At 44.2% G+C, this 18,038-nt stretch overlaps 1 protein-coding gene across 1 annotated transcript in view; it reads left to right on the plus strand.

Annotated features, from left to right (window-relative positions):
• The window catches only part of LOC121278141 (exostosin-1-like), a 728,729-nt gene that overhangs the window by 631,498 nt on the left and 79,193 nt on the right, over window positions 1-18,038 (plus strand). The window contains exon 9 of the mRNA XM_041188253.1: window positions 2,257-2,346. Coding sequence (XP_041044187.1) covers window positions 2,257-2,346 — 90 coding nt within the window. The remainder of the gene's footprint in view (window positions 1-2,256; window positions 2,347-18,038) is intronic.

The following is an 18,038-nucleotide window of genomic DNA, read 5'->3' on the forward strand; positions in this document are numbered from 1 at the left end:
CGGAATGATATCGGGGGGAACTCCCGACGTCACCCTGCATCATTTCCATTTTCAGGTCGGTGTGGGCGCAGCTGAGTCAGCTGTGTGTCCGCCGACCTGTCAATGGCCTATTGAGGCCATTCAAAAAAGCAATTAAACCAATTAGTGGACCTGCCCGTCCAACCTTAAGGTTGGTGGGCCGGTCGGGAGTGCTGGCAGCCACCCTTGTCCATGGGCGGGATGAGGTTTCATGACTAAATTAAAAAAATTAAGATTCATTTTTATTCAAAGTTATGTCCATGTCCCAATTCATGTGACTTGGATGGTAAATGACATTTTCGACAGAATAACTTTTTCACTTTGGGAACCGATCACCCTGAGGCAGCACTTAGTTTCAGGGAGATCGGAGCGCTCCTTCGCGCGCATGCATAGCGCTTCCGTGCAGACGTCACACTGAGCGGGCCTTAACTGGCCCACCCACGAGAAATGGCGGCGCGTCCCCGACTGGGGGTGCCGATCGGAGGGCCACCCACCCACGCCCGCTCCCACACTTAGCCCCCGACCGGGGGAAAATGTTGCCCATTGTGTTGTATAATATCACATGATGGTGTCAACAAATCAGCTCTAAGCGCAGAGAGTTCTTCTAATGGTGGAGCTTGATGGAAACATGTAACTGCTGCTGCAGCCTATAAATAAAGTTCGATGTTTCTAATAAGAACACTGTCTGGAAAATCAAGTCTATAACACCCATTATTCATTTTGTAGAAAAATAAATATTCACTCCTTTTTGTTGCAATCTGGTGAGGAAGAGTAGAATGGTTCCCTTCTTTTCTCTCTCCTTGTTTGACCGCATCAGATTATTTTTTTAAAAATGGATATACTTGCCAATTCCGTGAGTGTTTAACTGTTCACGTGCTGTGACTATAAAAGTCCCACGATCAGACAGGTTTTGATGAGTTTTAAAAGAGAGAAGAGGGTAGTTTCTATTGTACTTAACTCAGTCTAAGTAAAATAATACACACACACACGCTAATGCGCAGGCACACAGACACATACTCGTACACTTGATTAAGTAATTTAGAGTCCAATAAAATTGAAGGGATATACGACTCTTGAAGACTAGTGATGTGGTTGACTTCAGGCTGAACTTGGTGGTCCTGTTGCTTTCAGCGTCGAGGTGGTTTAAAGCTGTAGCTGAGCGATTTATATGTTCTTCTGGAGACAACAGCGCAGGATTGAGTGATTTTTAAAATCTCTGTCTGCAGCACCTGGATAGTCAAAATAAGCAGACAGAGTTAAACTTGTAAGTTGGATGGAGAGAGATGGGGAAGGAACCCAGTCAGGGTTTTGTTGCTTCAACGTCTCAGTTGCTTGACCACTTCGCAGAGAAAGTAGGTGCTTAAAACACACAAAGGGTTGGCTTGTCATATGACCTTCTCTCTCCAACTTCCCAGTGACCCAAATATGCTTATAGCTGGTGTATTCCAGTTACCTTGATTACATCATGGCTGGGAATTCCTCTTTCAGCCAGGGTCCCATTATCTAAGTAATTATGTCTAATGGTTTGTCTCCACCAGTTGAGTACCCTGGATGCTTTGCTAGTGGGATAGGAGATGGCCCCCATTCATCCTCTTTCAAGATCAACGTTCCTGGTGTGGCCTTGCAGACAGGTTGTCTGCATTTCAGTAGTTTTGGACTGCAGTGATGCAAATGTGCAGCCATCTTTGACCATGACCATTGGAGTGTGGCTTTAGTGTTATTTAAAATCAATCAGGGGTTTCCATCCAGTAAATTATTTTTTTAAAGTATAAATCATAGTTTCACAACATTTTCAACACATTAGGTATTTCACCACCTTATTAGCATCATCGAATTTTCCTTTTAACATTCCTGGCATGGAACTTCATGCACTGGTAGTATAGACCATAATTTCAGCCAATCAGACTGTAGCACCACAGGATGTCAGCTAATTGTGTAAAGAGTCATGGTGGGGTGGTGGTGTGTGGGGCAGGGGGTGCTTACGGGTTCAGACAGTGAAACAATCAGGCACCCGCCTTCTAATTTATTTTATTATATGGTGCATGGGAAATTTGTTTAAGTGTGCCAGGCCTTTAATTTTTTTTTTTGCACAGCCATGCACAAGCAGTAACTACAAACATATGTTACAAAGACTTTGTTCCAAATGAGTTCTTTATGAAAGGATTACTTAAAACGTGAATATTGGATGGTATGAAAGTTCCAGAGGCTGTAAAACTTATAGCTTTTGTATTTTTACAGAGTATGAGTAGCCGTTTCTTCCCATATAACATCATCCAGACAGATGCTGTACTCAGCTTAGATGAAGACACTGTGCTGTCAAGCAACGAGGTGAGTCACTAGTCCTGCAAAATAATGTCTTTGAGAAAACTCCGTTAGGAATTTCCATTTGATCTTCTAAGGGATGGAGCTTCTGACTGTCTTTGCAAAACCACTTATCCCATCCCTATGCTGGGATTATCCTGGCCAGCCACCCAACCTCCACCCTCCATAAAATCTAGCTCGTCCAAAACCCTGGTTCCTGTTTCCTAATAAACCGCAATTCCTGCTCACCCATCACTCCCTTCCTCACTGATCTGCATTGTCTCCCAGCAACCCAAATCCTTCCCCCCCTCCCAACACTTTAATTTACAAAATACATCCTCATTGTTCAAATGCCTTCGTGGCTTTGCCCCTTCCTAACTTTTGCTCCATCCCTACAACCCTTCAGAATTCCCCATATTTACAACTTGGGCCTCTTGTGCACCCCAATCTCCCTTTGTCTTACCATTAGTGACTGTGCCTTCAGCCCCTACATTCAGGAATTCCCTGTCTAAACCTCACCTCTCCATTAATCTCTCGCCTCCTTTTAGATCCTCCTCAAAATCTACTTTGGCCAAACCTTTAATCGCTCTTCTTTTTAATTCCCCTCTTAGGCTTTTTCTCAATATTTTGTTTAATTATGCTTCAGTGATCATATTCCTATGTTAAAAAGTGCGATATAATTGCAAGTTGTTGTTGTTAAGTTTGTTTCACTGCACATGTTGATGTCTAGTCGCTGTCATGGGTATAGTAGCCTAAGGGAAGGCTCACACCAGCATGTAGCTAAAGCCTAACCTCTACACACATGTTGCACCTCAGTTTGAGGTATTGGCCTGGATTTTCATCCTTGTGGCAAGGCAATTCAGGGAAAAAAATCCTGGTTCAGCCTGCCCACCTCAGAAGGGAGTGCCTCCAACGGCAGGACCTTCATTGCCGAGGTGGGGGGCAGGTGTGGGCCGAAGTTGGCCGGTGGACTCAGGAAGAAATACAGAGTCAGCACGGGGGCTGCTGGGTGCCAAGGCAGACTGTTTATAATTCCCGCCTCGGTGCCATGGGTCTTTGTTGCAGCTAAAATAAAAACACAAAGGTCCTCCAGCCCTCACCCCTTACACCTCCTTCACCGTCTCCATGCCCCATCCATGCCACCTCATGCCCCCCCCAACCACCCCCTCATGGTCCCTCATGCCTCCAATGCCAAGCTCTGCCTTTCCACCTACGCCGTATGGTTTCTCATGTCCTCTATGCCGAGTTCCCCACTCACCCCTTATAGCCGCTGAAGCCCCCCGTGTCAAGCCCTGCCCTTCCACCCACACCCGTGGCTCATGCCCCCTGTGCCAAGATCTGCCATCCCACCCATCCCCTATGGCCCCTCATTACCCCACCCCCCCCATGCCAAGCTATGGCATTTCCATGCCCTTTGGCTGTAGACTGTGTGCAGTGGGTCACCTAACCCTAAAATGTAAAGTGGGCTGTGTAAAAAAACAATAAACCTTGAGCAGGATCAAAAATGCCAAGCACCCTTTACGTTTTTTAGGAAACCTCATCCACGAGTGGGATCAGGTATTCTAAAGCTTTTATTAATTAGATTTAAAAAATTTAATAAATATAAAAAACATGTCCCATCATGTGACACAGTCACATGAGGGGACATGTTTAAATGAATTAATTAAATTCATTTTTTGAAATAATAATTTCAAAAGCCCTTCAATCTCCCTGAAGCTCTGTGACACAGGGAGATTGAAGCGCTCACTTACGCGTGTGCGCAGAAGAGCACTGGCCCCGACTCACCCTCCACCCCCCCCCCCCCCCCCCCCCCCCCCCCCCCCCCCCCCCCGCCTGCACAGGTAGCGCTCTACCGCATGGTCCACCCTTGTAAAATGGCAGTGCAGGCAGCAATCAGCTCTGCAACCACTCCCGCTGAGCCCGCCTGCCACCTGAAAAATTCAGGCCCTTGAAAAGATGTTATTCATTGAGAACTTTCTCCCATGTTTGAGAAAAGGTCCGAAGTACAAGCTAATAAAATCCAAGCTCTTTGAAGTGTCAAAAAACACAAACCACAAACCCTTGAAACCACTAACTTCTGTAAACAAACATTGTGAAACTGCTAGCAGAGATCAGAGAGCCTGAGCTGTCAAACATTGTTTCCTCTGGGGAGCAGGTGTCCTGTTATTATAATAGATGTCTCTGCTCTCTGCCAAGCATGTGGTCACAATGTTTGTTTACACATGTTATGCATTTCAAGGGTTTGTGGTTTACTGTTTTTGAAACTTTGAAGGGCCTGATGATTGACACTTTTATTAACTTGTACTTAAGACTTTCTTTCAAACATGGGAGAAAGTTCTCAATGAATGACTTCTTTTCAAGGGTTTATTTTTTTTACACAGCCCACTTTACATTATAGGGTTCATTGGTTCTAGAAATTGTACGGTGGATCAAAGGGCATAGAAGTGCCATGGCTTAGCTTGGGGAATTGAGGGGACATTGTGGAGGGGTGGAAGGGCAGAACTTGGCATGGGGGGGCATGAGGGAGACCTTTTGAACTTACCTTTTAAAAGGTCCTCTCATGCACACTAGGGTTCACTAGGGGCCCTCAACTATGACTCTTTAAAAAGCTGGCCGGACTCCTTGGGGCACCATTTTCCCGTCGGCAAGCAGGGGTGGTGGGGTCTGCTCGCTGACGCATAAAATGACGCGCGATGATGTTGGGCGTGCACACCCACCAAACCGTCAAGGTCTATTAAAAACTAATTAACTCAATTTAATGAGCTGCCCGGCCAAGCTAAAAGCTTAATTGGCCCGCCCACGTAAAATGGTGGCGCGGCCCCAATTGGGGGCGCCGATTGGGTTTATGCCTGTGCTGGCCCATCCCCCGCACAAGCCCCCCCCCCCCCCCGCAACGGGGGGAAAATTTCTGGCCTATGAAAATTGCAGAGGAGTAGGAGATGCCCATTTCCCCAATGGAACCAGCCAGGTCAGGAGTGCCAGATGTGGGCTTCTGACAGGAAGCAGCCGGCACCCTTTAAAGGCACTCCCAAAAAATCGCATAGGCCGGGAATGGGGTCGGAAATCCCAGAATTGGAACCCACCATTTTTAAAAACCTCCTGAGTCAACCTGACTCAGTGAAAATCCAGGCCACTGTTTGTCAGCACAGTATGAATTCTGGGCCTGTCATCACTTTGCTATTCTGATTTCCAGCTTAGTGTGTGTGGGCTTTTCACAACACCAAGGTCTGGATTGGCAAGTAGCAGCTAACATGCCAAGCAATGATTCTCAGCATTATGGAAAAGCCTAATCATCTCCTCCAACCTTCAACAGCAGCTCTGTCCCTGAGTTTTCTTTCATACCATTCATAGTAAATGAGGGCAGGCCACAAAGGACCAGTAGAGTCACCCCTTCCTGATTGGTATGTTATGAGTCATCTGCCTGAACGCAGGTCCTTGGCTCCATTGTCCGCAGGTGCTTCATCCTGGTGTGTTTCCTTGGCAGTTTTTGGCAATGGTGGTTTACCATTGCCTTCCACTCTCAAGGGCAGGGCAAGGAGGCAGGTTCCAAGTCTACGTTAGCAGAATCAGGAATTGAACTTGGAATGCTGGTATTATTCTGAACCACATGCTAGTCTTCTAGCCAACTGAGCTATCTAGCCCCCTTCCTGCCTGATTAAGGAGAGCAAAAAAGCTCACAGCATTCTCGTGATGCCAATTAAGCAATGGCACCAGAAAATATGCCCTTTAAAGTCTGCACCATTGCAAAACTTTGTAAAATTGAGCCACACAGTGAAATTGCAGCTGTTTCGAAACAGGATGTTCCAATATAATGAGGCTGTCTGGAGCATCTACAATATGGTATTACCGCTCCTATCATGCTATTATGCAGTATAAATAAAACAAATATAAACTTCATTATTTACTAATATAAAATCCCTGTTTCAAAAATATTACTATTGTTTTTACATATATTTATCTACAAATGCAACTGAGAGGATCTGAGTGGCACACATCATGTCCTTAAGCGTCAGTTCACATCTGCCCAGACTGATAAGATGAAAATCTGCTGTCTCTGTGCCTGTAAAGGTTCAACAAGAAATGAGTCTGGATTCAGTTCCTGGGGCCAACCTGTCTACAGGAGGGAAAACCTGTCCAAAATTTGGCTCTAATTGACAATAAATTAGTGCTCTCACTTAGAGGCACTGCATTAACAGAAGGACATGTCAAGAAGAAAAGGCCATTCAACCTAGTGAAGCTTTCAAAAAAGAATAATTAAAAACAAAACCATTGTTTATTTGCATGATTAAAAACAGGAATAGAAAATGCATTGAGCAGTGAGCTTCCTGACCCTGAGAGAAAGGAGCTGATGACTGAATACTGCATTCGGTTGGCCAACATGGTAAAGAAATCTTGAAAAGCTCATTTTTTAAATTATTTAGGGTTACCAAATTAGTTAAAGTAAAAAGAGAAGCATGTTGGTGCCTGATACCTTGTTCATAGTAAATGCAGGTTCCTAGACCCATCATAATTCTACATTTCTGTGTGTCTTTCAACAGCAGATTGAGAAGCTATCTCTTGGAATAAATTAAAAAAAATTAGAATTAACTATAGTATTTTTATTTAAGTAAAGATGAAAGCAAATGATATATAATCCATCATCTGTAGAACATGGACAGTATTGCTTGAGATATTTCTAAGTTGGGTCTTTTTTTATTGATATTTGTTCACTTATGGAATGTGGATGAAGAGGCTTGCATTTATTGTCCGTCCCTAATTACCCTTGACAAGGTACTGGTGAGCCGCCTTCTTGGACCACTAAAGTCCATGGGGTGTAGGTACACCCACAGTGCTTTTAGGGGGAGATTTCCAGGACTTCGACCCAGTGATGAAGGTACAAAGATCCAAGTCAGGATGATGTATGATTTGAAAGGGAACTTGGAGATGGCGGTGCTCCCATGCTGCACTTGTCTTCCAAGGTCGTGCTGAGAGGTGCTGTAAAAAAAGCTGCTGCAGTGCATCTTGTAGATGCTACACGCTGCAGCCAAGTTGTCATCCGCCATTTGTCTTTCACCAGGATGTGTTACCTATGGTCTGAAGAATAGAGTGGCTCCGATTTTGCTGTCAAAGCAACAGCGAGTTTAATGATGCTCACTCTTATTAATGTGCAAGTCATCCAGTAATTTGTGACAAAGAAGAGTTATCACATGAATTGCCAATCATCATGAGTTCCTGGGCAATTTGCACCACTATGAAAGCAAGAGCTTACCCTCAACCACCCTCAAGAAGTAGCATAGTATTTATGTCACTTTATAATCAAGAGGTTTGGACTAATGATTTGGACCCTGGAGTTCAAACCCCACCATGGCAGCCAGGGAATTTAGATTCAGTTAACAATTAAATCTGGATTAAAAAGCCAGCCTCAGTAATGATGATCATGCAACTACTAGATTGTCATAAAAATGAATGCCCTTTTTAGGGAAGAAACTCTACTGTTCTGACCTACATGTAACTCTAGGCCCTCGACACTATGGTTGACTATTAACTGTCCTCTGATCTAGCAAGCTACTCAGCAAAGGGCAATTAAGGATGGGCAATAAATGTTGACCTCATCTGCAACACCCATTTGTGAACCAACAAAGAAAAGATATTGCTGAATTTTCACGTTAATTGAGATTTAAACTGGCTGTAGAAAGTTGGGGCTGCTACTTAACTTCATAAAGACCCTTTTAATGAGACTTATGTTCCTGAAAGGCCCCTCAACCTCTCCGACCCAAAGGGAACAATGTAAACTGTAGGGTCTCATTCCAATAGGTGGTACATTGTTGCAAAAGATTTTCTTTACTTTGTTTTTCTCCTTTTGCTCTCTGCCTTTGTTCTCATTCTCTTAATGCAATCTTATTTCCCCTCTTTCTTTTTCTGTGCCTGTTTTGACTCTACTGCACTCTATTTCCTTTTTCCATTGTTTGTTGATCAATCCTTAAAGCTCATTCATCATTATTGGTCCTGTCTTTCACTAAGGCCCCAGAGGCTCCCTTAACCCTCCCCGTGCTATTATCAGGTCAGGGTTTCAGCACCTTCCAGAACTAAAATATTTCGAGCTGAAGGGTGAGAGATGAAGTCCATTTACTGGCACGCACTGTTAGGTGCACCATTCCATCAAAGTCTGAGCCAATATATTATGCATTGCTCTTGGTATCTTTAAATAATTGAAGGATGTATAATTTATAACTGCATTAAATTATTAACAAGCGTTTTACTTCCCCTATGAAAGACATGAAACAAGTAACAGAACAAATTGATGTTTATGTATCCCAGCTTATCCGTCAGTAAAAATGATGCATCCTGGCAAATATTTAATTAAGAGACATTACCTCAACATGAGTTAAAGTAATGGCCATTTACAATTGTTTGGAACTTTGAATCAAGATATACCTACATTGAGTTTGTTTTATTTTCATCAAGAAAAGCAGAAGGCAAGTTTTTTTTAGAAAAAACACTTTATTGAACCGTGGGAATGAATCCCCACAGAACATGTGGTAATTTTACATGTTTATTATTTCTGTCAGTATGAAAGTTAACTAAAATAGTCTTAAGCCATTAAACAGCAGGAAAAAAAACAAGAAAAGGTACCCTTTTTCAGTTTAAGACAGGCAGCACTTTTGGTCTTTTCTTACAATTGTAGTTTATTTAAATGTTTTAGGTGGCTATTCAGTGAGAAATCCATATGAAAGATTAAGGCCCACAGAGTTGCATTGGGAATGGTGCACACTATTATCGACACAGCTGTGGGACACAGTGGGAGGAGCTAGCTATTGCATCATTCTGCCTCGCTCTGTCTGTGGTGCTGAATTACATCGTTCTGCCTCGTTCCCTAATGCACACCGAAGGGAGAAGAATGCAAGAAACATCTACATCTTTGCCCTCAGCTTAGACAACTCAGCAAACGGGGTTTCTAATTAACCAGTGTGAATATGAGTCCTGTCCTATGTGTACCAAAACCCCAAGGAAGCTTGAGGCGTTGTAATACATTAACATGTACTACTATCATAACATATCTTTTCATCATATTAGTTATTGTAGCTATTTTAGCTTGAACAAATCTGTTTATAATTGTGTTAAATTTCCCCCCAAACCCGCAACTGACAACATGGGGTCACTGTAGCCGTTCAGATACCTGAAAGGACGTTTAGTAAACTGCAATTTGAAGAGTTTACAACTTACGACCAAGGACAAAATTGGATCTTCAGTTTTGATTGCCTGCATACCTTCCGACAATGTTATTCAGTTGTGAAGTTTGGTTCTTTTTTCTTATAATGAAAACGTACAACATATTATACAGAAGTTCGCCAGCTGATTCACCTTTCGTTAAAATTGCTACGAAGGTTGATAAAGAAGCGTGCAGAGTCGTATAACCTCGTCTGGGATCACAACAACAATCAGTTGGGTTATTTATAAATACGATGGACACCTTATTGTTCCTGATTCACAAGAATACGAGGAATTTAAACTTCAATGCACAAATGACCGTGGGGCCTGCTTGCTGACATGTAAAATGATGTGGGATGGCGTCGGGTGGAACCCCCGATGTCATCCGCCCCCATTTAAATTTTCAGGAAGACAGACCCGCAGCAAAATCAGCTGTCCGCCCGCCGACCTCTCAATGGCCAATTGAGGCCATTGACTGATCAATTAAAGTAATTGGTGGACCTGCCCGTCCAACTTTAAGGTTGGCAGACAGGCCAGGAGCCCCGGCGGCAAATAGATAAAACGTGAAACCTCATCCAACGGCGGGCTGAGGTTTCATGCAGGGCTTTAAAATTTTTAATAAAGTTATTATGTTAATTGTGAACATGTCCCATCTTATGTGACATTGTCACATGAGGGGGACATGTTAGGGAATTTATTTTTTTCCATTTTTAATATTTTTAAAAGTGTAAGCGATCTCCCTGAGGCTGCACTTAGCCTCAGGGAGATGTGCGCTTTTTCGTGCGCATGCATGAAAGAGCGCACTCTCGCTTTTGGGGAATCCCCGCACCCCTCACCCCGCACAGGGAGCGCATAGCACTTCCCGATGGGTGGGCTTTAATTGACCTGCCTACATAAAATGGAGGCGGGGCCTGCTTCTCCAGCAGGGATTGGCTCCCCACCCGCTGGAGATTGGGTCAGGCCCACCCACCCAACAGGCAGAAAATTCTGCCCTGTGTCTTTTTTGGCAGTTGCTTTAATATTAGTCTTGCCTTTAGTGAGTCAATTGCTATATGGGATTTGCTATGTTGAGTTCTGGATCTAAGCCAAACATACACATATTTGCTTAATACAGCAGTGAAATATCGATATTCATTCGTTACTGTGGTTGTTGGTTAAGCAGAAGTCCTGATCCTGTTAAAGCTGAAGCACCAATGAAAGTTTTCAAATGTTATCTTTTCAGCTTTGTCACTACTTTTTCACTAGACTCAAGTCAATTTAAAAAGATTTTGCCTTAGTAGATATTGAATACTCAGGTTTGGAGGATTAAAATTATTCAAGTTCATGACGCTTTGACAGTTCAAATGTTGATCAGTAAAAATTGTTCTCAGACAGATTATGAAATGGATTTTAAAATGGCATCCTTGAATATTGAATATGAGAAGAGCAGCAATGGGCTTGAGATGGCCCATGGTACAGAAGCATTTGTGCCAAATTACTTAAAGACGGGCATACTTTCATTGGAGGCAGTTCAGAGAAGATTCACCAGGCTGATTCCTGGAATGCAGGGTTTGGCTAATGAGGAAAGGTTGAGCAGGTTGGACCTATACTCATTGGCATTTAGCAGAATGAGAGGATTTTTTTAAATCATTCGTTCATGTGATGTGGGCGTTGCTGGCTGGACCAGCATTTATTACCCATTCCTAGTTGCCCTAGGTCAGAGGGCATTTGTAAGAGTCAACCGCATTGCTGTAGGTCTGGAGTCACATGTAGGGACAGCAGATTTCCTTCCCTAAAGGGACATTAGTGAACCAGATGGGTTTTTACAACAATTGACAATGGCTTCATGGCCGTCATTGGACTTTTATTTCTATTTTTTTTATTGAGTTTAAATTCCACCACCTGCCATGGCGGGATTCCAATCCAGAACATTATCCTGAGTTTCTGGATTACTAGTCCAGCACCAATACCCCTATGGCATTGATCTTATTGTAATGTATAGGCCTGAATTTTTTGTTCATCGCGCATGTGATTGGCGGACCCAGGGGCGAAAGGGAAAAGGGCCTCCGGCCGCAACCAGCCCCCCCACCACGATTTCACAGAATCTTAACGGAACAGGAGGAGGCCGTTTGGCCCATCATGTCTGCACCAGTTCTCCAAATGAGCATGATGAGCTTGTGCCATTGCCCTGCCTTTTCCTTGTACCCCTGCACATTGTTTCTGTCCAAATAATCAAATAATGTCCTCTCGAATGCCTTGATTGAACCTGCTTACACCACACTTCCAGGCAGCGCATTCCAGACCCGAACAGTTCGTGTGAAAAAATTTTCTTATGTCACACTTACTTCTTTTGCAAGTCACTTTAAATCGGTCCTCTTGTCCTTGATCCTTTTATGAGTGGGAACAGCTTTTCCCCATCTATCCATAGGGAGGTGATGGCGTAGTGGCATTGTCGCTGGACTAGTAATCCAGGTTGATGCTCTGGGGACCAGGGTTCGAATCCCACCATGGGAGATGGTGGAATTTGAATTCAGTAAAAATCAGTTGATCGTTATAAAAACGCCCTTTAGGAAATCTTCCATGGGCCTAAACACCCTCCGAAATGGCAAGCCACTCAGTTGTAACAAAATGTTACAAAGTCACAAAAAAGGAATGAAGGTGGACGGACCACCCAGGCACTGCAAACGACAATGGCAATCGACCCATATTGGTAGGACTGACCACTGCACAGTCCCACCTTCACATTGAAGATACCCTCCACACAATTTATAACCTCGTAGCCCAGCATATCCCCCATTACCAATACCATCAGGCCAGGGGATCAACCCTGGCTCAATGAAGAGCGCAGGAGGACATGCCAGGAGCAGCACCAGGCATACCTAAAAATGAGGTATCAACCTGGTGAAGCTACAACGAAGGACTATGTGTGTGCCAAACACCATAAGCAGCATGTGATAGACAGAGCTAAGCGATTCCACAACCAACGGAGCAGATCTAAGCTCTGCAGTCCTGCCACATCTAGTCGTTAATGGTGGTGGACAATTAAACAACTCATTGGAGGAGGAGGCTCAACAAATATCCCCATCCTCAAAGATGGAGGAGCCCAGCACAACAGTGCTGATTGTAGCATTTGCTACAATCTTCAGCCAGAAATGCCAAGTGGATGATCCATCTCAGCCTCCTCCGAGGTCCCCAGCATCACAGATGCCAGCCTTCAGACAATTCAATTCACTCCACATGATATCAAGAAACAGCTGAAGGCACTGGATATTGCAAAGGCTATGGGCCCTGACAACATTCTGGCAATAGTACTGAAGACTTGTGTTCTAGAACTTGCCACGCCCCTAGCCAAGCTGTTCCAGCACAGCTACAACAATGGCATCTACCCAGCTATGTGGAAAGTTGCCCAGGTATATCCTGTACACAAAAAGCAGGACAAATCCAACCCGGCTAATTTCCGCCCCATCAGTCTACTCTGGATCATCAGTAAAGTGATGCAAGGGGTCATCAATGATATCAAGCGGCACTTGCTTAGCAATTAGCTGCTCACTGATACCCAGTTTGGGTTCCGCCAGGGCCACTCAACTCCTGACCTCATTACAGCCTTGGTTCAAACATGGATAAAAGAGCTGAACTCCTGAGGTGAGGTGAGAATGACTGCCCTTGACAAGGGCAACAGGTTGACAAGGCAGCATTTGTCCACTGGAGTCAATGGGAATCGGGGAAAACTCTTCGCTGGTTGGAGTCATACCTAGCACAAAGGAAGATGGTTGTGGTTGTTGGAGGTCAGTCATCTCAGCTCCAGGACATCACTGCAGGAGCTCTTAAGGTACTATCCTAGTCCCAACTATCTTCAGCTGCTTCTTCAATGACCTTCCATCCGTCAGAAGTAGGGATGTTCGCTGATGATTGCACAATGTTTAGCAGCATTTGCTACTCCTCAGATACTGACCTAGACAATATCCAGGCTTGGGGATAGTGGCAAGTAACCTTCGTGCCACACAAGTGCCAGGCAATGACCATCTCCAACAAGAGAAAATCCAACCATCGCCCCTTGGTGTTAAATGGCATTACCATCACTGAATCCTCACCATCAACACCCTGGAACTGAACTGGATCAGCCATATAAATACCGTGGCTACAAGAGCAGGTCAGAGGCTAGGAATCCTGTGGTGAGTAACTCACCTCCTGACTCCCCAAAGCCTGTCCGCCATCTACAAGGCACAAGTCAGGAGTGTGATGGAATACTCCCCATTTGCCTGCATGAGTGCAGCTCCCACAACACTCAAGAAGCTTGACACTGTCCAGGACAAAGCAGCCCCGCTTGATTGGCACAACATCCACAAACATTCATTTCTCCCACCACTGACGCACAGCAGCAGCAGTGTATACCATCTATGTGATGCACTGCAGGAATTCACCAAGGCTCCTTGGACAGCACCTTCCAAACCTATGACCAATACCACCTAGAAGGACAATGGCAGCAGAGAGATGGCAACACCATGACCTGGAGTTTCCCCTCTAAGTCACTCACCATCCTGACTTGGAAATATGTTGCTTTTCCTTCACTGCCGCTGGGTCAAAATCCTGGAACTCCCTCCCTAACAGCACTGTGGGTGTACCTACACCACATGGACTGCAGCAGTTCAAGAAGGCAGCTCATCACCACCTTCTCAAGCCAGCAAAGCCCAATTCCTGTGAATGAAAAAAAATACTCTGTCCAGCTCCCTCATGATTTTGAACATCTCTATCAAATCTCCTCTCAGCCTTCTTCTCTACAAAGAAAACAGTCCCAACCTCTCCAATCTATCCTCATAGTTGAATTTTCCCATCCCTGGAACCATTTTTATGAACCTTTTCTGCACTCTCTTCAGTGTGTTCACATCCCTCCCATAATGTGGCACCCAGAACTGTACACAATATTCCAGCTAAGGTCTAACGAGTGTCTTATATAAATTCAGCATAACCTCCCTGCTCTTGTACTCTATGCCCCTAAATCCCAAGATACTATATACTTTATTAACTGCTCTCCCCATCTGTCCTGCCACGTTCAATGATCTATGCACAAAAATGCACAAGTCTTGCTGCACCTGCATCCCCTTCAAAATTTCACCCCTTATTTTATATGGTCTGTCCATGTACTTCCTATCAAAATGCATCACCTCACACTTCCCCGCATTGAACTTCATCTGCCACCTATCTGCCACTCTAACGTGTCTGTGTCCTTTTGAAGTTCTACACTGTCCTCCTCACAGTTCACAACACTCCCAAGTTTCATATTATTCCCCCCTGCACACCAAGATCTAGATCATTAATATATATCAGGAAAAGCAAGGGTCCCAATACTGACCCTTGGGGAACTCCACTACAAACCTTCCTCCAGCCCAAAAAATATCCATTGACTATTAATCTCTGCTTCCTATTTTTCAGCCAATTTTGTATCCATGTTGCTACTGTCCCTCTTATTCCATGAGCAATAACTTTTCTCATTAGTCGTTTGTGGCACTATGTCAAATGCCTTTTCAAAGTCCATGTTCACCACATCAGCAGTATAACCCTCATCGACTTTTTCTGTTACTTCTTGGAAGAACTCCAGCCAGTTAGTTAAACACAATTTCCCTTTTAGAAATCCATGCTGGCTCTCCCTTATCAACCCATGTTTTTCAATGTGACTACTAATTCTATCCCGAATAATTGTTTCTCGAATCTTGCCCGCCACTGAAGTTAAACTGACTGGTCTGTAATTGCTGTGCTTATCCTTGCAACTTTTTTGAAAAAGGGCGTAATTTTTGCAATTCTCCAGTCCTTTGGCACCTCCGCTGTATATAGGTAAGACTGAAAGATTATGGCCAGCGCCCCTGCAATTTCTATTCTCACTTCCTTCAATATCCTTGGATGCACCTCATCCAGTCCTGGTGCCTTGTCAACTTTAAGTACCAACAGTGTATTCAACACTTCCTCCTTATTTTAAACCCTTCTAGCAACAGAGTTTCCTTGTCTGTCACCATTGGCTGGGTAGCATCTACCTCCTTGGTAAAGATGGATGCAACATGTTCATTTAATACCTGAGCCATGGCCCCTTTGTCCGTGTGTAAATTTTCTTTTAGGTCCCTAACTGGCCTTGCTCCTCCTTTTACCCAGCCTTTTACTACTTATTTGTCTGAAGAAGACTTTGGGATTCCCCTTTATGTTGGCTGCCAGTCTTTTCTCATAAACCTTCTTCACTTCTCTAATATGCTTTTTCACCTCCCTCTGGACCTTCTGCATCCCTCTTGGTGCTCAATTGTATTTTCTACCTGACAGCTGTCATGAGTGCACTTTTTTTTCTCTATCTTAATTTCAATCTCCATTTTCATCCAGGGAGCTCTGGGTTTGTTTGCCCTATCTTTCCCTTTCGATGGAATGTACCTTGACTTTGACTGTGCCTGAACAAATTCTTTTTTTGAAGCTAGCCCATTGTTCAGCTACAGTTTTTCCCTCCAATCTTTCATTCCAGTCTATTTGGCCCAGCTCCGTTCTTGCCCCATCCAAGTCAGCTCTTGTCCAGTTAATTATTTTTACTCTGGATAGCCTATTGTCTTTTTCTATCATCCTAAAATGTACAATACAATGATCACTGTCTCCTAAATGTTCCCCCACTGCCACATGATCTACTTCGCCCACCCCATTTCCAAGAACCAAGTCCAACTGTGTGTCTTTTCTTGTTGGATTGGACACATACTGCTGTATAAAATTCTCCTGAACACAATCTAGGAACTTTTGCCCCTCTCCACCCTTTACACTATCACTGTCCCAGTCTACATTCAGGTAATTAAAGCCCCCATTATAACTACTCTATAATGCCCGCATCTCTCTGTAATTTCCCTGCAGGTTTGTTCTTCTACATCCTTCTCACTATTGGGTGGTCAATAGACTACACGGAGAAATGTAATTGCACACTTTTGTTCCCTAGCTCTAGCCAAATTGATTCTGTCCTTGAATCCTCTGGGACATCCTCTTTCTCCGGCCCTGCAATGCTCTCCTTAACCAATACCGCCACCCCTCCTTTCCTTCCTTTATCTCTTCTGAACACCTTGTACCCAGGAATGTTTGACACCCAGTTCTGCCCTTCCTTGAGCCAGGTCTCTGTTATCGTCACAATATCACATTTCCACATGGCAATCTGCGCCTTTGATACCCCAATCTTATTTACTATACTCCGTGTATTCACATACATGCATAGTAATCCTGATTTAGATTTCGTTACTTTCTCCATTACCCCAACTTTACCTATTAACTTACTATTGTCTAGACTAGTGCTATCTGTCCCTCCCAGTATTTTCTGCACCCTGGTATTCCTCTAATATTTTTTCTTGATTCCCACACCCTTGCTGAGTTAGTTTAAGCCCTCCCCAACAGCACTAGTAAAACGCCCCTCAAGGAACTCATTCCCAGCTCTGTTCAGGTGCAACCCTCTAGGCTTGTACAGATGCTATCTCCCCAGTGAGCCAGTCCCAGTGTCCCAGGAATCTAAAGCTCTCCCTCCTGCACCATCTTTCCAGCCACGCATTCATCTGCCTTATCTTCCTATTTCTGTACTCACTGGCATGTGGCACTGGGAGTAAGCTGGAGATTACTACATTAGAGATCCTGCTTGTTAATTTTCTGCCTAGCTCCTTAAATTCTGATTGCAGGACCACATCCCCCTTCCTACCCAAATCATTGGTACCAATGTGGACAACGACCCCTAGCTGATCACCCTCCCCCAGAAGAAAGTCTTGCATCTGCTCTGTGACATCCTTGATCCTGGCATCAGAGAGGCAACATACCATTCTGGAGTCACATTTAGGGCCACAGAAATGCCCATCTGTTCCCCTAACCAATGAATCTCCTATCGCTATAGCTCTTCCTTCTTGCTGCTCCCTTCCTGTAGAGCCAAACCACTTATGATGCCACAAACTTGGCTCTTACTGCACTCTTCTGAGGAACCAGCGCCCCCATCAAATTCACCCATTCCCCCTCTGTCTCCAGGCTGTTAAGCTGCAGTGTGACCGTCTCTTGGAACATGCTATCCATGTAGCTCTCAGCCTCGCAGATGCCCTCATGGGGGCGTCTAGAACTAAGGGATCTCCCATTGAGGACAGAGATGAGAAGAAATTTCTTCCCTTAGGGTCATGAGTGTTTGGAATTCCCTCCCCCAGCAAGCAGTGGAGGCTGAGCCATTAAATATATTCAAGGCTGAATTAGACAGATTTTTGGATTGAGAAGGGATTCAAAGGCTATGTGGGAAAGGCAGGAAAGTGGAGTTAAGGCCACATCAGATCAGCCAAGATCTTACTGATTGGCAGAACAGGCTCTAGGAGGCAAACCACCAACTCCTGCTCCTATTTATTATGCTCTTAAATGCAGATGGTGAACTGCATTGAATTTTGAAAGAGGGGCTCTTCCCCTAATTTCAGTAGGCTATTGGCACATAAGAAGCTTGTCCAGATGGTTTTGCTGTAGCATACTTTGCTACAGAGTGTATAATCTATTGAAGCACCAAATCTTAAGTTAGTAACAATGGAATGGTA

Source organism: Carcharodon carcharias, chromosome 5, assembly GCF_017639515.1.
Source record: "Carcharodon carcharias isolate sCarCar2 chromosome 5, sCarCar2.pri, whole genome shotgun sequence".
Classification (NCBI taxonomy): Eukaryota; Metazoa; Chordata; class Chondrichthyes; order Lamniformes; family Lamnidae; genus Carcharodon; species Carcharodon carcharias.